We start from the raw sequence: 23,708 nt of genomic DNA, 5'->3' as shown, positions 1-23,708 counted from the left end.
TATCTGGTCGTGACCATGATAGCATATGTTTGTTAGGAACCGCTGAAGATGGGCCTAAATGATGAGAACCACGTGCACTCTCTCAAGACCAATTGAACCATAGTCTAATCTACCCAGCTCACCAGAGGTCCATAATATAAGTGGCTCTCAAGGCAGCTAATATTAATTAGACTTGTGTGAGTGATTTTTTATTGCAGAGAGTTGAACATACGCTATAATACGTATCAAACCTCATAAGAATTTTTTTGAAACTACTGAACCACCCCACTGATGATTTTATTTCTCGTTGTTGGATAGAAGAAAAGAGTTTAGTGATTAAGATGGTCCATCTGCTTATCGCCAAATCTAGATTGTGAATCAATGACATAAAGTCAGCTGAAATTTCACACTAAGCACCCTCTATGATCACATTTCAACCAAGTGTCATGCAAAAAAAGGCATGAACTATTAACCATTTGATCTCATTTTAGAATTTAGCGCCATAATATTGTTATAAATCTGTGTCTGATATTGATGCCTCTCTTCACAAGTTGTCATCGATGTCATGGATCAAAAAAGTGCTACTGTATTCAATGGTCGAAAGATTGACGTTTTTATAATGAAGAATGAAGAATTAATATTTTATTACTATTTCTTAGATAAGATATGAAATATTTTAATTAAAATGTGAAATAAATTGTAGAATTAAAGTTGTGAAGTTATAAGGTCGGTTGAGATTATGACACATATCCTTTATGTCTTGTTATGGAATACACATCTCAATTTTATATGATTTTAAGATAGCGTGTACTCTTGGAAACTAGAAAGGCTTGCTTGATCCAAGAGATTAGTCCAAGTAACTTTTGCTGAATCAATCAAACATGATGGTGATAATGTTTATAACTTCTAAAAGAAATTGCCAAATGTTTGGAGGGCTTACTTAAGCCGCTAGATGACACTTGTCGAAGCTCGAGCAAACAAGGGAAACGACAAATGACTCGTTTGTGAAAACTTTTTAGAGGTTTTTTTTTTAATGCTTTTTTGGTCGTAATATGACATAAAAATGAAAGTAGATTGTGAATATTTTGTGTTTTGAGTTAATTGTTAATGTTTTTGTTTTGTTTTTTTGGTAAAGTCTACTTAACCCCCTCAAACTACCAGTCCAATGACAATCTATCCCCTAAACTATCAATTGCGACAATTTACCCCTCAAACTATCAAAACAATGACAATATACCCTAAATTTTAACAAAATGACAAAATTGCCCTTACTAAAATAAAAACAAAATACTAAAATTTTGTTTTTTTTTTTTAAAAAAAAATTAAGGGTATTTTTGTCTTATTAAAAATTTTATAGGGGTAATTTCATCATTTTGCAAGCATTGAGCGGTACATTGTCATTTTTTTGGTAGTTTTTGGGGCAAATTGTCGCAATTAATAGTTTGGGGGGTAGATTATCATTGGGATGGTAGTTTAAGGAGATTAAGTGGACTTTACCCTTTTTTTTTTTTTTTTGGGTAAAACGCCAAAAAAGAATTTATTTTATTTTATTTTTATTTTTTTTTATAAAAAGTGGTACCAAATAAACCTTTTTGGTAAAACGCCAATTTTTATTATTTTTTTATTTTTTTATTTATTTATTTTTTTTTAAAAAAAACGTGGTACCAAATAAACCTCTTGCTTACAAATAAAGATAGAACCTTTCCTTCTTCTAGCTTCCTCGGCTAGTCGTTGTCTCGTTGAATTTTCATAAAAAAGAAATGTTAGATATTGCATTTTTATTTTACAAGCAATTCAAAATATCAGTGTGACAGTCTTAACTAATTGCTGATTCTTTTTTTTTTTTTTTTAATAATGACTAATCTAACGACTAGTTAATATTATTACATTAGCATTGTGAAATACTTTAGCATTGTAAAATACTTATAAGATAAAAATGAAGTTTTTAGCGTTATACTTTCATATAATGCAAAATTAATACAAATTCAATATAAATTTAAGGCCGGCCAAACCCATAAAGCGATTTGCTTAGAAAAAGAACCCATATGTCACTTCAAAATTAAATATTTAGTTGGTGTGCTTTAACTATATGTTATTTGCTAATATATATATATATATATATATATATATATATTAATTATTAATTTTATCAAAGGCCTTATTATCTAAAGACCCTTTATATCTTTAAAATAACTCTATGATATATTTTTTAAATCATATTTCATTGTCTAAATTAAATGATTGGAGTTGATGATTTCAATGTTTTTCATCTTAAAGAATGTTGGGTTTTTTTAAGAGAGAATATTTCAGAATTTACTTACCTTTTATTTATTTTTTCTTTTTAATTTTGTCTTTTAGACTCAAGTTTTCAAAAAATTTAAAATTTTGTTTATTTTTTTCTTATATAAAAACACAAAAATAACATGAAAAATACTATTTTTTTTTTATTGAAAATTTTAAAAGAATAATAATAATAATAATAAAAACAAAGTTACAATGTATAACAAGTGGAAATCATGTAAGATGTGCGATAAATAAATAAATATATAAATATCCACTGGCCCTTGAAGCCTGTAGGATCGGACGCTTCTCGGGCCCGAGTCCGAAAACTTTCTCGGAAAATTTCGCCAAACAACATGGTATTTCTTTCTGCTCTCTTTCTCTCTCTAAGCAAGAATTTGTTTCACATTCTCTTTTAGGAGCTTCATTTTCTTTCTCGCATAATTGATCCAACTTATATGTGCGTTTCATAGAGGCTTTAGGAGAGTTTTAGGATTTAATTTGGACTCGGATCTATCTCTATCACTTGAACTGCAGCCAAGAATTTTGCTGGTTAGGGTTTGTCTGTGGTGTCTGAGATCGTAGATCTGAGATGTCTAAACAAAAGGTGCTGGATCGTCCATATTTTTTTGACTGTTTGTCTCATATACATGTTTCTTAGAACTAGATCTTGCTTTTCCCCGAAAACAGAAATACACACAGTTTGAATCGAAATGTGTTTCTTTTAATTCTTGATCCCAACCTAAAACTGGATAAAAATAGAAAATTAGTTAAAATTTTTAATGGAAAGTATTCATACTCCTGAAGAAGTCTGTGCTTCTCGAATTAGTATTATAGAGAATAAATTCGTTTGATTTTACAATCTTGTTCTGATTTTTGATTGTTTTAATTTGGTAATTAATGCGTTTGTTAGGTATAAGCATGTTGTAGGGTCTCATATGTAGTAAGATCCGGTTGGTATGTTTAACACTTGTGCTTGCTCAAATAAATTTCGTTTTGATGATCTGAAAATGTGATTAAATGTCCTCCATTTACTTGTCCTCTCTGGATAGCAATATATGTAATGTTTGAAACTCATATAGGGTTTGAAGCTTCAGGCAAAAAGAGGCTACATTTGATCAAACCTGAGATTACTATATCACAGTGTACTTCCTATCCATAAATCTATATGAGGTGTATTTAAGCCCCTCACTGTCCCCATGTTTCGGTACGTGGTGTACCATGTTACCATCTACTGTACCCCTTCTTTTTGGACAACTTAGGCCTGCAAGAAGAAATGATTGACCAATAACCTCCCACAAATGTCTCAAAGTCAGCAAAACAGTCTTTTAAAGATTAAACATTTGAATGAGCTGTGCTGCTAAACATGGAGCTCCAAAGGACATTTGTAGGACTATAGTGTTGATACTTTTCTGCAGGGTTATTATCTGTGGTCATGATGACACTTTAAAGATTCAGGTTTTTGGCAACCTGTAATCCTGTATCACATGTTTGTAGGAGTCATGCCCTTCGATAAAAAACATCCTCCTTTTGGATTCTGAAGGGAAACGTGTGGCTGTCAAGTATTACTCAGATGACTGGCCTACAAATAGTGCAAAGGAAACATTTGAGAAAGCTGTATTTACCAAGACTCAAAAGACAAATGCACGGACAGAAGGTAACCTGTTTCCTTAATTGTTATAAAGTCCTTAAATTAGTTATATCAAATAAATAAAATGAATCGATGAATGCCTTTCTTCCTGGATTTTTTATTGGTGTCAAATGTCTAATCTTTCTAGTCTATATGGATTTTGTTTGATTTGATCTCCCAAGCGCCCTGGTTTGTGATTGAGAACTGTTTATGTATTGATCTCTAGAATATGACCTTCTATTCTGTTCTTTCTCTTTATGGTTGACGAATGCAACTATGTTTTTATGTGTCTTGAGTGCTTTGTTTTGATTCTTGTAGTGTACAATATTAACACCATCCTACTCTATCTACAGCGGAAGTAGCAATGTTTGAGAGCAACATCGTTGTTTACAAGTTTGTTCAAGACCTTCACTTTTTTGTTACTGGCGGTGAAGATGAAAACGAGCTCATTTTAGCCACTGTTCTTCAGGGATTTTTCGATGCTGTTGGCCTTCTTCTTAGGTTTCCCATAATTGCTGTTCTTGTTTACGCTCTTTTTGTAATTTAAGTTGTCATTATTCATTTATTAACTCCTTTATCTACCTTTTTTTTTTTTTTTTTTTCTTGGCATTGTAGAGGTAATGTGGAGAAGAGAGAGGCACTGGAGAACTTGGATCTCATTCTATTATGCCTCGATGAAATTGTTGACGGCGGGTATGCAATATGTATTTTGGTGTACTTCCTTCTTCCTTTCATTTTCAACCTTTTTTTAGCTCTATTTAGTGATATTGTAACTTCCATAGCAGCCTCTTTTATTTGTCTGGGGTAGCTAAAACTAAAAATCTTGAAAAATTAGATCCTAAAAATCCTCGAGTGTATTATTATTCTGAGGCATGGCACATTACAAGCCCATCAATATTTCTAAAGCCTTAGTTGGAAATTGCTGTTCTGAAATTGTTTTCCTGAGGATTTTGTGTTGGTAGTATCTGTTTGGCTGGGAATTAGTACGATTGACTATGGCTAGTTTTAGTGGGTGCTCTAGTACAACCTTTAGAAGCCAGAGTGCCATCTGGTAGATTGACCTACAATCTTATTGTTAAAGAAACTTTTATAGCTTGGAATTATTATCTTGGACATTCCTAAACTCCCCAAGTTTTGTACATCTAACTAATGAGGTTACTTATCAAAAAAAATTAATGAGGTAACTGTTCTTAAGTGAGTTCCAAATTTTTGATCTTGGCACATTCATTAAAAGAAATTATGTATGGAGGTATTTTTCTGATTAGCTATTCACAAGTGATTGTAAGTTTTTTGAATTTTGTCGAAGTTTACCGTCAACTCCTCAATCCCCAAAATCCTCCCAGCACTAATAATTCAGGATTATTAGTGGCCTTTGACGTCTCATTGGTACCTAAATTATGCTTAAGTTATTATTAGCACTTGGCTAGTTCCTCCACTCTTCACGGCTATGTGCCGTCAACTCTTAAGGGCATGTTTTCCGACCCAGATTTAACTAATTTATATCTGCTACAGTATTGTTCTTGAGACAGATGCAAATGTTATAGCGGGGAAGGTTGCAAGTAATAGTATAGATGCTGGAGCTTCTTTGTCTGAGCAGGTATCAAAATCCCGTTCTTTGCCCCCTCCCCCAATTTTCTTTCATCTTTCCCCAAACAGAAAATATGAGGAAACATTTAGTCGAACAAATGGACAACCACTGCTACCATATTTAAGTTGTATCCTTGTTTTGGTTTTTTCCACAGACAATAAGCCAAGCATTGGCCACTGCACGGGAGCATCTAACAAGATCCCTTCTTAAATGATGTGCATATGCGGGACAAAAGTAGAGGAGGAAGGAGTGAATGTCTTTTTTGTGTTTTCCATTATACTTGGCGAGCTAGTTTATAAGCATCAAATTTACCTAAAATCTTGCATCCTTAATTCAGTTGATATTCATGTCAGAATGTTCTTGCTGAATTCGAACGTTTTCTTGTAAACTTGATTGGTTTGGGCATCAATGCTAGTGGTATAGAAGAATTGCTTTTAAACTTTTTGAATATGGAGTTGCAATAGAGTTAATTAACATGTATTTTTTGAGATCAGGCATTCATTAAAGCCCTTTGGCAGCTTAAGTTGTCGTGACTGCTTTGCTTTAGAGAGAACGTTTTGCAACAAGAAGTCAATAAGCAAGCTTTTTTGTTTAAATATGCAGCAGCTTAGATAAGGTCAATGAAGAAGTTTGACAGTAAAATCAAGATAAGTGAAGGGAAACTTGCGCAATAAGCCATTGTAAACCTCTTTCCTATACGAACCTATCAAAGATTGCTCCTTTCCATCTCTAATGACAAAATGAAATTGATAGTATCTATTTCATGGTTAGGATTTAAAGTAGGTGTATTTAGTAGCGTATATAAAGTGGATACTATTCATTTTATTTTGAAATAGAGAAAATCCTTGTCCAAGATTCAGAGAAAAAGAATTTGCAGCTTGAAATGCTCCTTTTATTATTCCTGTATCTTCTCAAGTATTCCCCCCCCCCCCCCCCCCCCCACTTTTTTAAGAAAATGACCATCATCTTTATCGGGTAACGAAGAGGTATTCCTGCTATCGGTTCGGATCATGTGTTTGTTGAAAGCTATGATTGGCCATTTTTCATATGAAAAAGATTATATATTATGTTTTCATCTCACTAGGCTGATTTGAAGTGCTCATCAACTTTTATTAAAAATAATATTAAAACAAAAAAAAAAAAATCCAAAGATTAATTAACACTGCTACATTAGCCTAATAGGATGAATAGGATGAATAAATCGTGAAAAATATCCCATTTTTTTGAGTACTTTAAAAAAATGACAAAATAAGAGTGTAATATATAGCATTACTCTATTTCTAGTTTAATATACTAAATTCTGTTTAGGATCCCTATGTGAGAAACAATATCCAAATTTGGTTATAATTGGTCACAAAAACAGTTGCCTTACTCCTGCCACAATCCCCAACTGAAAATAGATGTCGATTCCGATTCCATGCAAATTTACAAGTAGTTGCAATCAGCCAAGACCAGTCACTACATTTTCTTTTTCAGCCAGAATACTAGTCACCACCAAATGGTGTAGAATATGTCCTCAACAAGCATACAACAATGTCACTGTATGAGGACATATTCTGAGTTGTCCGCCACCGTGTCGCCAGCAGTTGGGGGTAAGCTATTCCTAGAAAATTTTTTCGAACTTGGGCATGAGTCTCTGCCTCATGCTGAAACATATTGACTAACTGTTGCAGCTCCAACATCCTAACTGCAACCTGCTTCTCAGTAACAGGCTTTTTAAACCCAAGATAAAGTAGTCCAACAGCAATCAGTAGAACTCCTAAGCAAAAGAGGACAGCCGCAAATAAACCAAATGCATATGGTGTATTGTCTGCTCCAGGGATTCCATCAACATTGATCCCAAATAGCCCAGTGATTATAGAAAGAACAAGGCCGCAGCCCCCAAATACAGTGAGATTGTGGGTTACTCGCAGGCTTTTATCCTGAATTAATATTTACAAAAGATGAGAAACTTATGTCATGTTTGGCCACATTAACTATTATTACCTACAAGTTCAAAAGTTTCACAGTAGATTTTGGTTTTGTTTGCAAACCTGCAACCACGCACGGACTGTACTTTGCATCACGTCTTGAATGGTAAACAAGCGGCCACGAACAGCTTCTTGCTCCTCAATCATCTGTCTTGTAGTTTTTCTTATGCCCTCTAATAAGCTTCTTGCTGCATTTCCTCTCAAATGTTGGAGAAGCTCAAAAACGATTTCCTCTCTTGCATGAAGTGACCACTTCACTCTGATCACCTGTAAGAGAACCTGGAAAATTATAGATTGTCGCCTTTGTACCTATGAACTTCAGTGGCAGAGTGACCTTACAAGATTGTCAAACAAAAGATAAATGGTAACATTAGGTAGCCTTAGTACGCTATTAACGCTAATATGTTAAAACAATCAACAGTAGTTCCACCTGAGCGAGGAATGGAAACAAGGTTGGAGAAATATGGAGACAGCTCAAACGCTGTTCTCCCAATTTACATAATTGGCATATTGCATATAGGCAAGAAGAAATCATGAGTGAAAATAATGCAAATGACAACTAATGCAAATATTCTTGGGGTGTTAAATATGTAAGTCTTAGTTTAACATGAGTGTGAGAGACAACCCCTGCTAGTATTAGAACTCCACATCCGACTAAGCTAGTAGAGCATCTCCAAAAGATGCTCTATAAACCATTTGCTAAATATAGCTAATGTACGCCATTTTTCACCTCCAACATATGCTCTTCAGAGCATGTAAAATGCACTTTGTGATAACAGTAATTAGCAACCTCTAGCTAATTACTGTTGGCTCTGTAGCATACGAAATGAATAAAATATTGATTTCCCCCTTCCCCTGCTTGGCCTCCTCATCCAGCTCAAACGTGTCCTTACACACCGCTCAATTGTCATCCACAGTGGCTGTTGTGGGTGGTTGTCCACAGTGGCTGTTGCTGACTGTCTTCAATCAGCTAAAGGGAGAGCACTATTCAAACCATTATTTTGTGGCTCTCTTCACTCACTCTTGTCTTGAAAAAAGAGAGCACTGAGCAGAGGGACGATGTCATGTGTAAAGGGCCTTTCAGCGTGGACAAAACAGCCACTACCCATTGACTATTTCAGCTAGATCCCTCTAAATTCTGGTCCCATGATTTTTTCTAAGCTCATTGAATTCTTCTTCCAATTAGCTAGGACAATCAAATTCTTCTTTGCAGTTAGTTGGGAAGATTGCTTCTGTAACACTTGTTTTTTGTTTCAGATTTTTCTTTCCTGGTTTAATCTATGTTTATTACTGTTTTGTGGTGTCACAGGATGGACTTTATTTCTCATTATAATGTATTGCTTCAGTAGTAAAGTTTCATATTCATCCAAAAGAGCAAAAAATGCTAGTGAGTACCGGCTACCATCACAAAGAAATATATTGGGAAATAAGAGGAAAAAAAAAATCACCTTAAAAACTTCATTTAACATTATTGCCTTAATCTCTCAGCAGTTATGACCTATCAACATTCCATAAATATCATATCCCAGCTGGCATACTCATGGAATATTCTCTACAAGTGCCTCCATTCTAGCAAGGAGAAGTAACATACCTGTCTTGATAGCCTTCTGATTTCTTGGTTGAGAATTATACTAAAGAGATGCATATCTTCATGGTTTCTCCTGTTCATAGGGGAAATTATTGGTCAGAATCGTAGATATAAAATTGCAGAGAGAATTATTTTAAAAATAATGAGGTAACAAAACCTGTTCATGAACTTCAATTCAATCTCATCTGCCTCCCCAAATATGTCTTTACGAAATAGCCTATAAAACAAATAAAGCGTCAAATTTGTCCAGAAAATTGAAAATTGAAATGTTGAGAGCAATATAATAAAACACAAAATACTTATGATATTATGGATGATGAAACAGAAATAAGAGTAGCAGCTTGAAATAGAAAAACATTAGAAAAACCAACAGATTTTTCAGAATGTCTGTTATAGAGTAACCACCCAAATAATGGCACAATTTGAACTAAGATAATTAATGTTACATGCATCTACCCCACACGCTCCAATAATACTTATTTGTGTGTGTGTGTTAGAGAGAGAGAGAGAGAGAGAGAGAGAGAGATTTTTTGTATTTGTATGATTTTGGGAAACATCATTGCATAAATTTTATAAAAAGATTACTTCTACTATTATTTTATTTAGTGCTTTTGGAACTCTGAACATGTTAACTGCTATTTCATCATCCTTGAAAGACAAGTCAAAGATATCCTACATGAGAATGGAAAGAAGATATACATGATGCACTAACCCAAGTGGTCACTAAATATGTGACTGGTCAATGGTCAAGAGACAGATGGCATCGATTTTCTTTAGTGGGAGACATTGCCCTAATTTTTTTTTTTCATTTGTAGACCACGGTAGGGTTCTCTTTGGCATGTAATAAGAAAAAAGAATAATGGCCTCATTGAGAAGTAAGTAATGATGACAGATGAAAACCTGCAGCCATTAATCTCCGTTATGGTGTTCTGAGTTGTATCTTAACCATATCCGTCCCAAGCCAAGGAAAAGACAAAACTCTTGTAAAGTAGTTGATCAGCAAGAACCAGTAGATCGGCAGTGAGACCCATGGTAAAATCATAATAAACAATTGGCCTCATATTAAGGAGCATTGAAGTACGTATTGGTATGGCAATGATAAAAAAGATTAAACATATTTTATCAGCAGATAGCAACCCTAGATTAATACTTGTTAACAATAGTTAAAAAATGTCAATTACTTTTGTCACAGATCACTGTTGGCATGTACGATACATGTGACAGTGTAAAGAAAAGGCCAAAAAAAAAAAAAAATGGAGACATTTAACAAAACTCACAAGATATTGAAGCATTTCAAAATTACATACACGAGTCTACATCAATGTTTATGTGTCATTCAGAAGTATGCAGGCTTCTAAAGCTTTCATATATATAAAGAACGTCCATGCATTCATTACCTATCATCCCATCGAGTAAGGCGGCTAACTAGATGTGCTATGACTTCATGCACTGTTCTTGGTGCAATATAACCTCCAGTAGAAAGAAGCTCCTATCCAAAAGCAGAGCACCAAATCTATGAGATAGTAATGAAGTAAATAGTAAAGTTATCAGTATTTTCAATCAGGGACAGATTACGAAACTTTTATGGGAAGGCCCAAAAAGAACAAATCTGTGAAGTTGTTATGTAGATAATTTTTAGAACACTTGGGGGAGCTTTTGACAAAGTAGTATACTAGTTAGTGATAAAATATTAACTTTGTGACCCCCACCATAAATATGTCCCTGTTTTTGTCTCATAAGCCTTTGGACCATTCAAAAGATCTTTCTTTCAAGCATGAACAACCTGAACTTCTGCGATGCCCAACACGTTTGTTCTGGAAACTTGTCCTTTTACATGCAATGCAGTTATTAGGAAGTTTTGTGCTTGCCAGGACCGAAGTACAATGGGGATATCGTCTTCATCAACAAAAGGATCACCAACTGATTGTCCCAAGAGCTCAAATAACAGCCCTCCAGCAACCCTAACTGGGACCTGAATAATAGTATAAAGCGTGATAAAGAATTCAACACAATCAGTCCATAAAAAAATTGAAGGACCAAATTTATTGACTTTTGAACACTTTTCAAGAAGAGCAATGACAGCAAACTATTATCTTCCAGTTATTCATCTCATTCTAACTATGAAATACAAAGTAAACAATTAATAACTAGCTCAATGTACAGTACATAGCTATAGTTAAAACCATTAACTTAAAGGGTGAATATATAAACGAAATACCATCAAGATTGACCATCAGTGATTGACTCTGGTGAGAATATTACCCCCCCCCCCAAAAAAAAATAAAAAAATCTTTACACGTATTCCTGTAAAGTCTTTTTAAAGCAATTTAAACAAAGTGCAGTTTTTGAAAGCCAGGTCAACTATCCTTACATGTGGTCTTGTGCAAGAGGTGGCAGGCAGTATCAAGAACTTCCAAACTTAAATACTGTAATTTGTATTCCCTCCATCTTTCCTTCTCATTATACCCATATCACATTTCATATTGATGATTCTAGTGACTATAGACAACACTGAATTTAACTCAAGAGAACTTTAAAAATCCTGACTTCCTAGGTTCAGAAACTTGAATAGTTATTTAACCTTAGCTTTAATATTCTAATAGTTATTAATAGCTCATCATGTCATTATAAGAAGAATTACACATTTGATTATTGGAAGTTTATGTTCAGATCTATCAAATGCCATGGGTAGAAGTGTCATCGTTTCAAGAAACAACGGCTATTTACATTTTAGAAATAGGTGGTTTCCATTAAAAAGATAATGTGAAATCTATAATAAATTGTGGATCTAGAACCTATAGAGCTGTTACTCTAAGAGTGTAATAATTTTATGATTTCTTAATTTCTATATATTCTTTCTTGACTTATCTTATTTTCATTTTTACTCATAGTTTGTATTATAAAAATTGTAATTTAGATCATCTTTCACTTCTTTTAGGAAATACACGGTGGACAAATTAAAAAGGAATATTATACTGCATAGGAAGAAGTTTAACTACTAAGAGAGGAGATGGGGGATGAAAAACTGATGTAAAAAGTACAGACTTATCAAAGCGGATAAGCTCTTTTTCAAACACCTCCTCCTCCCATGTACAAATTGGGTGGAGGGTGGAGTTTTGGGTTCCAGACCCACCACTTATATGAAATCCGTAAAACTGTCAGTTTTGTTGCTTTACAGAAGTAGGACTCTGTAAGTTTGATTGACAAGACATGTCCAATCATACACAATTTTATCCAAGGTTTATTCATGCAGTCACATATTAGAACTTTTATCTAAAACATAAAGAATCTTTCTCTTTTTTTGAAGTGAAACAATAAAGAATCTTAGAATGCAAAGTATAACAAAAAATTATCCAAACCCCTGGTTCAGTCCAAAACGCAAAATTCATATTCTCTTCCCCTCAGAGAAGTATAACCAACTGTGTAGCTATTAACAGTTCAGTACTCTTTATTTGCGTCAGACGCCCGATACTGATCATGGCTTCAGGTCAAGATGATCATGTGGTACATGCTATGCTACTCTAAAGGCAAGTCATGTGATACACAAAACTAAATAACCAATAAAATTGGCAATTTCAGATATACTTAAAAAAGAAATCTACCTCATATAGAAGGTGTTTCATCTTCTCACTAATCAGGCGACTTTCATCTCTTAAAGCTAAACTTACAGCTGGATGTAAGAACTCGGCCTTGCTGAGCCATGCCTGCACAGAGGGGTTATTTGCAAGGACATGGCACCACCATATGGGCCCTGCCGGGCGCTCCCAGTATGGAGCTGCTAAATCTGCAACAGTCAGATCAGATTCATCATCCACGGACTCAAACTGCTGCAAGAGCAAGTCTGTGTCCACTTGCACAGTTTTCACAAGTTCTGAAATTCTAGTCCAGCCAATTGGTACCCAGTGACTACAATCAAGTCTATCTACACCATGCAATTGACTTGATTGATGGATTTGGCTATATTTGTAGTTATCAAAAGAAGTCTCACTGCTCCTGGGATCATTTAGTTTATTCTTATCTAGCCTTGGGGACGAAACCTCAGCTTGTCCATGTTCAGGCACGCGAATCATTGAATATTCACCATCTATATGCTGTGTGGCTGGGATCTTTGAACCAGATCCTGAACTAATTGGTTTTTTTCGGCCACGAATGAATTCGAAAGCACAAATAAGTCCATCTGTCCAAAGATCATTTCGCGGCAGGTCTTCTTTATTAGAATAATTTTTATGGCTATCTGGCTTCTTCATGTTATTGCCTCAGGGACTAAAGGGGGTTTCACCAATGTCACTCACACAAGAAGAACCTCACAGGTGTCTATTTCCTGAAACAACTCCACTGACGCCAGCTTTTCAAGAAGCCCATATTGACATGCTGAGATAGTTGAATTTGGTAAACTGCAAGAGGACCATCCCAAGTCAATACTGCAAAGCTCATGGGGGAAACAAAATTCAAAACAATAAAACACATTTCACCATTGTAACAAAAGCCACAACTCCATATCTCTTTAAGAACTGCTTATTGTCACAGCCACCATCTAATTCACATTAACAATTTACAAGAAGTTTGCAGACGATTTGTTGATCTTTTCATAAGCAAGCTTGAAGTCTGTAAATGTGATTAAACAAGTGCTAAAGGAGTTTGCATATCTGTCGGGCCTCAAAGCCAATCCGGAAAAAATCACTTTCTTCTGCTCTGGGGTTTCAATACAGATTGACAAACCTATAAACTAACACAGATGAAGCAACAGTTGTTTGTTGTGTAACCATAAAAAATTGTCTTACAACTGGTGCCAGATTGTTGAAATTGGGGATACAAGGGTGAAGTGCAATGTGTGTTTTGCAGAAATGATATAGAAAGTAGGGAACAATCTCTTTTTTTTAAGTGTGGTTATAGTGCGAGAATTTTGAAGGAGAGGATGAGAAGGAAGATGTAATCTGCTTGATCCACCTTTAGATTGGGATGATGTTGTAACTCTGGGGATGCAGGAATGGAAGAAAAAGACCCTGAGGGATAATATATGTAGACTGATTTTTAGTGCATCAATCTATAACATAACATTTGGAGAAATTGGAATGAGACTAAACATGGAAGCCAACCAAAAACAGAGGAGCAGCTGAGTTTTCTGCAGTTTTGCCGTGGTATGATTCTGCAGAAACTGTAGATAGGTAGTCTGTATGGAAATAGCTAGATGTTTGGTTTGTTTTGATACTGGTTTGTAGTATCAATGTGCTTCATCTGAGTTGCTGAAGATCTTGTATCATGAGTTGGTTCTTAATAGAAATCTTATTCATAATATATATATTAAAAAAAAAATACAAGAATGACTAGAAATCGTAGAGGGAAACAGAGAATTGAAGCAAACTGGTCTATAATTTTCAACCATTCCAAAAAGTTTTCAAAATTATCTTCGTCTGGTTTATCACAATTAATCGGATCACAAATTTAGCCACCAACCATCATAAGAAATCCCATTCTAAAATGAAAAGTTCAAGAAATGTAAGAGCCTAAGCAAGCATGCATTGGCAAAACAGCAACTGAAATGCAAACAATTAAAGCTGCAAGCCAATGATTAAAAGCTCAATAATCAACATGGAGTAACAAAAAAGATAAAGGCGTAACCAGCTTTGGAATCTAACCATTACTGCAATGAGAAGTGACGAACAACGAAATTACCAGGAAGTGAAGATGCTGGAGAAAGCGAGTGTATTTCAAGAGAGAAAGAGAGAGAGAGAGAGAGAGAGCGTGGGTATCAAGCTGGGAAGGAGTCCGACCTGGAAAGGTTACTAACATGCGCCGAGGTTGTAGCACAAGTGTGCCGAATGCTAACATGCGCCACTGCAGGGCAGAAAGAGAGAGAGCAGTTATGTGCGCAAATCCAGTCGCGTAGAGGTTGCTGCCGGGCTTTAGTAGTGCTTAGTTCAGTGACCTTTTTTGCTGTTAATGATTGCGATGACAAATAATTTAGCGCTTGGAAAAAAAAAAACCCGCCAAACCCGATCCGATACGCATTTTTTTTACCGACCCGGTAATATAATAAACAAAAAAACAGAAAAAAGAAAAAGAAAAATAAAGAAACAGATAATAACTTCAATAGTTGTAAACTCGGTATTTTGTGTCCTCGAATATGAAAGAGACACCTAAGCTTGAAAAACAAAATAATAATATAACTATTTATACTAAATAATTTTTCTTCTCCTAAAAAATTACACCATAGACAAAATGTCCATTTACAAAACTAATGATAAAACCACCATTGCTATAGTTCTGGTTGATTTTAAACTTTAGAGCTTGTTTGAAATTGCGTTTGAGAAATAGAATTTTTAAGTAAAAAAACGTGCTTTTGCCAAAAAGTGTGTTTTGGCAATTTTTAAGTTTTTTTAAACTTTTAAAAGCGTTTTTAATTTTAATTTTTATTTTTATCAAACTTGTATTTTTTTTAAACGAACTTTTTGAATGTTAAACACACTTTTAAACCTCTCAAATGCAAACGCAAATAAACCCTTATTTGGTTTTGAAGACTCTGGTATAAGACACTCAGATTTCCATAGAAAAAAAGGGACAACTAAATTTGCGGGATCTCCTTTGAACTCTTTATATTTTGTTTGTTTTTTTTTAAATTATATATATATATTTTACAAACTCTTTAGATAATATTAAATATAACTCTTGTTTAGACATCCTCTCCAAATATAAAGATTCCAAAAAGTAAAACTAATCTTTTTAAAATTGACTCAAGAAATCAGAATATATTTACAAAAGAAAGACTATTTATTTTTATAATGGATGGGCCCAAAACAATTTCTAACAGAATTCCCTTACCTTTATACATTTTCAGTTTAACTAAGCCCAACTCAAAGCCCGCGTAACTAAACTTCCCACGTCACTCCAACTGCATTAGCCACAACTTGACACGTTTTACCTCAATAAAGACGTCCTCCTCCTACCCTTCTAAAGCGTATTTGGAAGAGAAAGCACAATCCGTGGCACAGCACATACAACAATCCCCTCCGTCTATCCCATCTTGTGATTAACGGCTCACATTCTCTTCCCCCACTTTACACGGATTGAGCTTCTTAGCCCAAATCCAACGGTCCCAATTAACTCCCGCCCTTACTTCAAACCCTACTCTATAAATATCGGTCCAAACCTCCCATCAAATCAAAACACATTTTTCTCGTTTGGGTTTTATTCCTTGGGCCTCTATAGATCGAATCCTTGAATCCTGATAACAATAATTTATATCTTGCGACAGGATTTAGGATTTGATCTATAAGGCCTAAGAAATAGACAAGAACACAAGAAAAAAGGAACACAAAATCGATTGTTTGTTAAAAATAATGGGAAAATGTCTGGGGAGTTGATGGCTATTACAAAAGGTACCGAGATCCTCTCTATCAGAGAAGGTAAAAAAAAGTACTTCATTCTTTGATTTTTACTACATATTTTCTACCATTTTGACCATTTATGTGTGGTTTCCAGGCTTCCAGCCAATGAATGCTATTGTGATCTGCAATTTCAAAGGCAAAGAACCGCCATTTGGGTTATAAGATGAGTTTGAGAGCATGAGCATGGTTATATATGATGGCCATTCATCTCATTTAAGGGTTTAAAATAAATTACATGGTTAAAACTCACTCTCCTCCCAAAACCCACTCTTGTTTTTAGGATACCAAGAAATTTTCTCTCAAAACCTACTTTTTCCTCACGTCTGGAAAAAAAAATCCCAGATTTACCCTTCTTCCTCACATCTGGAAAAAAAAATCCCACAGCTTTCGACTTTTAGTGAAGCCACGTTTTTAGAATTTAAAATGGAAGGTGCTAAACCTAAAGCCAGGTATGTTTACAGAAAACCTAAAAAATAAAGGAGACTACTTGAGCAGCTGGAGCCGCTGCTGGACTCGCGTGGCCTTTTCGCCGCTTTTGGTGGACTCTCGCTCGTCAGTTCTTAGCCGCCGGTTCGTCTTTGTCTGCGTTTGAGGCGGAGTCATATTCAAACTCAAAACCCAATGCCAAACGCCAATATCAAATATCCTTTCAGGCTGGATTCTCTGATTTGGGTTATTGTGTGCCTTTTTGGATTATAAGTTTTGTGAGTCTTGTTGTATTGAGTCTTACCTCAGTAAAAGTTGAAAGCTCGGATTTTTTTTTTCAGATGTGAGGAAGAAGAGGAGTAAAGCTGGGGTTTTTTTTTGTTTTTTTGCAGACGTGAGGAAGAAGTGGGTTTTGGGAGGGAATTTTTTGGTATCCTAAAAATAAGTGGGGTTTGGGGATCCCAACTATTTTTCCTAGGAAATAAAATTATTTTTTAATTCTTTATAAAAAAACATTTTATAATAGATATCTTTATTATTTTTTTTTATATGAATTAAATATTATTATTTTTTTATTATTGTAACCCATGAAAGAAAAGAGACAATTGTTAAGACGTGAAGGAGAGAGAAGAGTGATTGATTTATTTATAATTTAATAAAGCGAGTATTTATTATATTTTTTAATGCATTGAGAAATATTATAAATGTTTTTTGGTATAGGTTAAATATTGAGATTTTGTCGAAGGTGTGGTTTTGAGGGTTTTTTTTTTTTTTGGTTTTTTTAACTTTTTCTAGATATAGGGAAGAAAATGACATATAGGACATTTCTTGTTAGTGCTTTAAGAGCATTCTCAATAGAGGAGTTATATTTTTATGTAAAATGGCTTCTTAAAATTCACTTTTATCTAATTTAGGTAAACCATTTTTATATGTTTTTACGTCTGATTAGCTATATTTCTATTTATTATATTAAGATATTATTAAAAGCAATAAAAGTTTTGAGAAAAAGAGAACATGTGAAAGGAAAAATGAGAAAAGTTTTAGGAAAAAAGAGAACATGTGAGAAGAAAAATGGGAAAAGTTTTGGGAAAAATAGAATATGCAGATAAAAAGTAAGAAAAGATTTGGGAGAAAGAGAAAATAGGTGAGAGAAACAATGAAAAATAAAATAGTTTCTTTAAAAAGTGCTGCTACATTTAGTTTTTTTTTTTTAGCTATTCCAATCAAATGTCTATTTTACATTTTCTATTGGCTAATCAAATGTATGATGTTTTTTAAACATTTGAAGAACCATTTTAGATAAAAGTAACATTTAGTTCTTCTATTGGGAATGCTCTAAGTTGTTATGCAAAATGACTATGCTATTTTGCGAAAGAGTCTAAGTCTCTTATTTAATAAATTATTAAAATACTTCTACTACTTATGCCATTGGTTTTGCAAGATGGAAACACATCCGCATGCAAATCAAATATACATAGAGAGATTATTCACAACCGTGTTTATCACAACTTAGATGTTTATATAAAATCAAAAAACCTAAATCAACAAAGATCAAAATCAAAACATCATATGGTTAAACCCCTCCACCAAAACATCATGATCAAAAAATCACATTTGGCTTATCGGGAGAGGGAGATAGAGAATGGAATACCTGTTAATGGTAGGCACTTTGGCTCCCGCGAAGCCTCTTGCAAGTCTAGCCTAAGCTCTTTCTGTTTCTCTGACTCTTGGTTTCTCTATGCAGCTGAGTTTCCATCTTTCAAAACTAACGGCGTGAGTAGAACTTGGACTCTTTCCAAAACGGCACAGTTTTGTCTGCAAAACTATGTTGTTTTACATAACAACATGCATGTGGTAGTTTTCACTATCGCATGTAAGCTGGATCCAGTTTTGGGAACAGATATTCTTCGGTTTAATTGAATCAAAGAATATTCAGTTAGTTATAGCGAGTGATATTTTTGTTTCTTTATTTTTAAAGAGACACAAATACATATCTACTATAACTAACTGAATCTTCTTCAGTTCATTTGAACTGTAAAAGATCATAATTGTGGATTTTGGGAGGGAAGTGGGTTTTAGTAACGTGACTTATTTTAAATCCTTAAATGAGATGGAAGGCTCAAATTAAAGGGGAATTCGAGGGGATCCCAGTCCGTTGTAACACTCCTCTCCAGCTTCCATGCTAAGTTCTTGGACACCATTTGGCAAGAGCCTATTACTATTTTTTCAAAAAAAAAATTCTTAATATTTTTATTTATTATATTATTAATCAATTTTTATTATTATTCAAATAAAAAAATTTCACTTTTCATACAAAATATTCTTACTCTTTTTTCACATCAATTAATTTTCACTATATAGTTATTATTCACAAAACAGTAATTATCCAATGTCAAACAGAGTAGGAGACCTCGTCTTCCAACATCAATGGGTATTTCGAGTGAAAGAAGGGGTTGTTGGTACCAAAGACCTGCCAAATCAAATCCCAGCCATCTCTCAATTTTTGTACTGTTGTTATTGTTACCAAATCATATCACTGAGAAAGAATCTAGCTGTTCGTTATTTCTCTTTGTCTCTCTCTAAGAAGTAAATGAGAGGCAATTTGGTCTGTTTGAAATTATATTTAAAGGGCTTAAAAATACTTTTAATACTTAAAAAGTTCGTTTAAAAAAAAAAACACTAGTTTGATAAAAAAATTAAAAGAGCTTTTAAGGGTCCAAAAAACCTAATAATAACCAAAATGCATTTTTAGCAAAAATTTAAAAATAAAGCTTTTACTTAAAAATTTTATTTTTCAAACGCAATTCCAAATAAACTTTTATCTTGATATTTAGTGGCAAGTAAGTTGGCAACACCATCGGCGGAGTTAGTGCCAATAAATCCTCAAGAGCGTGATAAGAAGCTGTTTGTATTTTTAGTATTCAATGAATTTAGACAAAAAGGCAAAAGAGGAAAAAATATAAATATAAATATAAAACCCAAAAAAAAGAGATGCTAAGTTGTTCATATGGTTGACACAATATTTGGCTAGTTTTTGCTTATTGATGTTAGATGAGCATCTTGAATCTATCAACTCCAATTGCTATTACCTTCGGTTTTCGTGTTTACTGTTTCAAAATCTTCTACCTTAAGTTTGAAGGGATGTTTGAAATTAAATTCATAATATATTGTAACGGACAAAGTTTTCTTTCAAATTGGATTTGAGGAATTTCTTTCAACCTAATCTATAAAAGTGACATATGTCCATTGAACATGTGAAAAACACATACTCTTTTAATAGCTGAGATAACGTTGGAATAAATTTTATTAAAAACTCATGTGCATCTCACATGTTATTAAAAAAATGGGTACATATCACTTTTATAAACTAAGTTGAAATTTTTTTTTTAACCTAGTTCCTTAAACTAAAAGTGAAATAATAAAATAAAGACATAATTATAGAGATTAAAGTCTAAGCTCATATTTTCCAAATTAGGATCCTTGCCATTTCATTTGAATCGGAGAATATCAAGTTATTAAAGTGGAGGGGTATTTTTGTCCTATCAAAAAGTGAAAAAGGCAAAAATACTCTCCACTAAATGAATTGAAGAGGATCCTGTTCCATATTTTCCACTTACACACTTAATAATGTTACAATACCAAAAAAACTCATATTTATAAAAGAGGAATGATAGGGACCCAACTTTTTTGCCCAACAAAAGTCCAACTTTTGCCTTATTTATTTTTAAAAAATAAAATAAAATGAAAAATGAAAAAAAAAATAAGATAGGGTTGCTTCAGACATTTTTTCCATTTTCCATTTTGGTTTTTTTAGAAAAAAAATAAAAGGTAAAAGTTGGACTTTTGTTGGGCAAAAAAGTTGGGCCTTTAGCATTTCTCTTTATAAAAAGAAAAGTTTAAAGTAAACATAATAGTCAAACCAATCAGATTTTATAGTTGGTGCAGGAGATTACAATCAAATCCATGAAATGATCAAATCATATAATATCTTCTAACTAATCTTGCCGCCCAACGAAGTTGAGTGATATGGTGGAGATCTTTGGGGTTTCTTGTTAGTGACTATATATACTATAACACTTCTGTGTACCAAAATATCGTGGCTGCAAATGTTAATTCTCTCAATAATTTGTCACAATCTACCCATTTGCCTCAAATTGTAATTATATATATATATATATATATATATATATATATATATATAAACTACATCATAATTAGAGAAACACCAAGAACACATTAGAAAAACACTTAGCAGTTCCTATATATATATATAGAAAGAGAGAGAGAGAGTGTTTATTTAACCTCCTTGATGATTCTGGAGGTTGGATTACAACAAAATGTGCTTAATTTAGGAAAAAATGATATAAAAATGCAACAAATATATAAATATAGATTTATTTTCTACCTGAAATTAATACGTGATAGTTTGTAGTATGTAAACCAAATGTACTGGAAATACCAACGACGTAATAACTGTCAACTCAACTAACCATTTCTATCGTATATACTAGAACCTTGAAAATCGGAACGCACCGTATTACTCTGCGTATAAATATATTTTACTGGAATGCAGCTGAACCCTCCAAACAAACAGAACAAAATCTGCTAAAAATTGACTCCCACCTCCTAAAATTAACGTAGAGATTGCTGCTGACGGTTACAAACGAACGGTAAAAAATTAACAGAAACTCCATAGATGGGCGTGAGCCTCCATTAAAGGCCTATACAGCTTCTCCTGGTTGAGCCGGTTGGGCTGGTGAGTTCCCATTAACAAGCAAAATTCCCCCACCCCCATCCAACACCTTCGGACAAAAAGCAAGCCAGGCTGAAGGGGCGGCTCAGTCGCTGCCCCAGCCACCAAAAGAAGAAGAATCATCTTGAGCGGTGTTTTTTTTTTTTGTTGACAAAAAGAAGGAGAAAATGGAGGGTGAGCAACGGTCGAAGAGAATGTCGTCGTCGTCATCGTCACCGTCGTTGTGCGGGTCGGACGACGAAGAGCTGCAGCAAATGCTGCTGACGCCGCCGCCATGGAAGAGCAGCAAGCGATTGTCGAAGCAGCTTTCGATGTGCGAGACGTCGCGCGACATTGCGTGGGAGAGGCGGCGCCGTCAGATTCTTCGACAGGAGCGCAAGAAGAACGGCATTAATAACGATTCCGATGACCTCACCGACGAGGACTTGCACGAGCTCAAAGGGTGCATAGAGCTTGGGTTCGGGTTCAACGAGGAAGACGGTCAGAGACTTTGCAGCACTTTGCCGGCTCTCGACCTTTATTTTGCGGTGAATCGGCAACTGTCTACGAGTCCTGTCTCGACGCCGCAGAGCCGTAACTCTACATCGTCTCTTGAGGGCCGGTCGTCATCTTTCGAGAGCCCCCGTAGTGATCCCGATTCATGGAAGATCTGCGGTCCAGGTAAAGTTTCTATATTACCGTTGACATTTTGAACTTCAATTAATATATTATTAATTATTCTTTAAGCCTACCATTCCCAAATTAAGAAAAATATGAATTTAATTATCTAATTTATATTGCTAGAGTGAACGATGTAAACAAAGTTCTGATGCCATGTTAAATTAAATGTATTGTAATGACAAGAAACATTTCCGTACGTATATAAGCATCATCAAATCACTTACGGTAATAGGAATCGATGAATTTAACAAGCCCCAATGCATAAAATATTTGATTGGAATATGAGGTGAATGAGGAAGATAAGATTTGAATTCAGGATTTTTGATTCTGATATCATTTTAATTCAACACTTATTTCAAAAGCTTAAGCGAATCGAAGCGAATGAATTTTGCTTATTTTTGTTGTTTAATGATGTTTTTTTTTTGGTGGGGTTTGCAGGGGATGATCCTCAACAAGTAAAAACAAAGTTGAGGCATTGGGCACAAGCCGTTGCTTGTTCTGTGATGCAGTCCTTTTGAAGCGTTGGATGGCTTTGTACAGACACAGAGTTCTAGAATGAGGCAGAAAGACAACAAAAATGGGGCAGACAGAAAGAGAGAAAGATGTCGCTTAAGGTTTAGTAGGGTTTTCTGTAATTGTGTTACTTGTACTACACTACTACTGTCAACCAAAAAAAAAAAACAAAAAAACAAAAAAAACAAAAAAACAAAAAAAAGAAAGAAAAAGATGGTGCAGCTTGCTTGATTTCTGGGGGGTTTTATTGGCATTGATGAGGAACTTTGGTTAGAAAATGATTATGCTCTCACCCAGTTGATCTATTTCTCCTTCTCTTCTGTTTCATTTTGAATCTAAAAGTCTCTAATTAGGGCAGAGCATACTCATGTAACCAAATTTTGTGTAAGACTTGGTAAAGTAACACCACCAGCACATTCAATTAAAGACATGTACTATTCAAATGTTCATGTAAATCATTAGATCAATTTCTTGCTTAGTACTATTTTTTTTTTTCATTTTTATTCTCTAAAAAAATTTAATAATGATTCATCTCAAATTTAATGGTAATTTTAAATGGCACATCAATTTTATAAAGACATAAAAAGACAGAGTTACAATGTAGCTTATTGTGCTTTGTTTGGGTTCCTTTTTCTATTTCTTTTTCCTAAGCTCTTAATTCTAATTAAGTTGTTCAATACAGAAAGCCTTTCCCTTGTAGGTTGAATGTTTAATGAGAGATAAACCATTATATATGTGGAAGCTACACTTTTACCTATGGGGTCCTATATATTTTTTTTAAAAAAAAATTCAAAATCAAAATCTTCACCTAGGAGAAAAAAAAAATCACATTTAAGCAGGTAAAATTTGGCACATATTTTTCGAGAAATGATTAATCCATTGAGATCATTTACATCCTTTTATAGTTCTTCTCTCATCGTTTTACTTCTCAAAATT

The 23,708-nt window shown here is 34.2% G+C and overlaps 2 protein-coding genes and 1 non-coding gene across 3 annotated transcripts; 2 read left to right on the top strand and 1 right to left on the bottom strand.

Annotated features, from left to right (window-relative positions):
* The first annotated feature begins 2,525 nt into the window (after positions 1-2,525).
* LOC132172516 (coatomer subunit zeta-1) lies at positions 2,526-5,925 on the top strand. Its single transcript, XM_059584029.2, has 6 exons — positions 2,526-2,618; positions 3,757-3,916; positions 4,243-4,390; positions 4,505-4,582; positions 5,402-5,486; positions 5,632-5,925. Exons 1-6 carry the CDS (start codon positions 2,616-2,618, stop codon positions 5,689-5,691), a joined length of 534 nt encoding a protein of 177 aa, XP_059440012.1. The 5' UTR covers positions 2,526-2,615; the 3' UTR covers positions 5,692-5,925.
* A 934-nt stretch (positions 5,926-6,859) lies between these two features.
* On the bottom strand, positions 6,860-14,930 carry LOC132172328 (uncharacterized). The gene is made up of 8 exons (XR_015909813.1): positions 14,672-14,930; positions 12,638-13,429; positions 10,819-11,007; positions 10,433-10,524; positions 9,193-9,252; positions 9,039-9,108; positions 7,511-7,714; positions 6,860-7,399 (listed from the first exon to the last, which is right to left on the bottom strand). It is a non-coding gene; the product is annotated as an uncharacterized LOC132172328 (transcript).
* Positions 14,931-21,766: 6,836 nt separating this feature from the next.
* Positions 21,767-22,873, top strand: LOC132172949 (1-phosphatidylinositol-4,5-bisphosphate phosphodiesterase epsilon-1, putative (DUF1685)). The gene is made up of 2 exons (XM_059584513.2): positions 21,767-22,259; positions 22,698-22,873. The coding sequence occupies exons 1-2, from the start codon at positions 21,767-21,769 to the stop codon at positions 22,775-22,777; spliced, it is 573 nt and encodes a 190-aa protein (XP_059440496.1). The 3' UTR covers positions 22,778-22,873.
* Positions 22,874-23,708: the final 835 nt, after the last annotated feature.

Source organism: Corylus avellana, chromosome 1, assembly GCF_965113065.1.
Source record: "Corylus avellana chromosome 1, dhCorAvel1.hap1.2, whole genome shotgun sequence".
Lineage (NCBI taxonomy): Eukaryota > Viridiplantae > Streptophyta > Magnoliopsida > Fagales > Betulaceae > Corylus > Corylus avellana.
This window is presented reverse-complemented; position numbering and strand designations above follow the sequence as displayed.

Excerpts from the sequence above, each read along its gene's own strand:
- LOC132172516 (XM_059584029.2), top strand. Across the intron at positions 4,583-5,401 it reads GATGAAATTGTTGACGGCGG|TATTGTTCTTGAGACAGATG; the intron begins GTATGCAATATG and ends TATCTGCTACAG. Across the intron at positions 5,487-5,631 it reads GAGCTTCTTTGTCTGAGCAG|ACAATAAGCCAAGCATTGGC; the intron begins GTATCAAAATCC and ends TTTTTTCCACAG.
- LOC132172949 (XM_059584513.2), top strand. The coding sequence starts at position 21,767 with ATGGAGGGTGAGCAACGGTCGAAGAGAATGTCGTCGTCGTCATCGTCA. Across the intron at positions 22,260-22,697 it reads ATGGAAGATCTGCGGTCCAG|GGGATGATCCTCAACAAGTA; the intron begins GTAAAGTTTCTA and ends TGGGGTTTGCAG.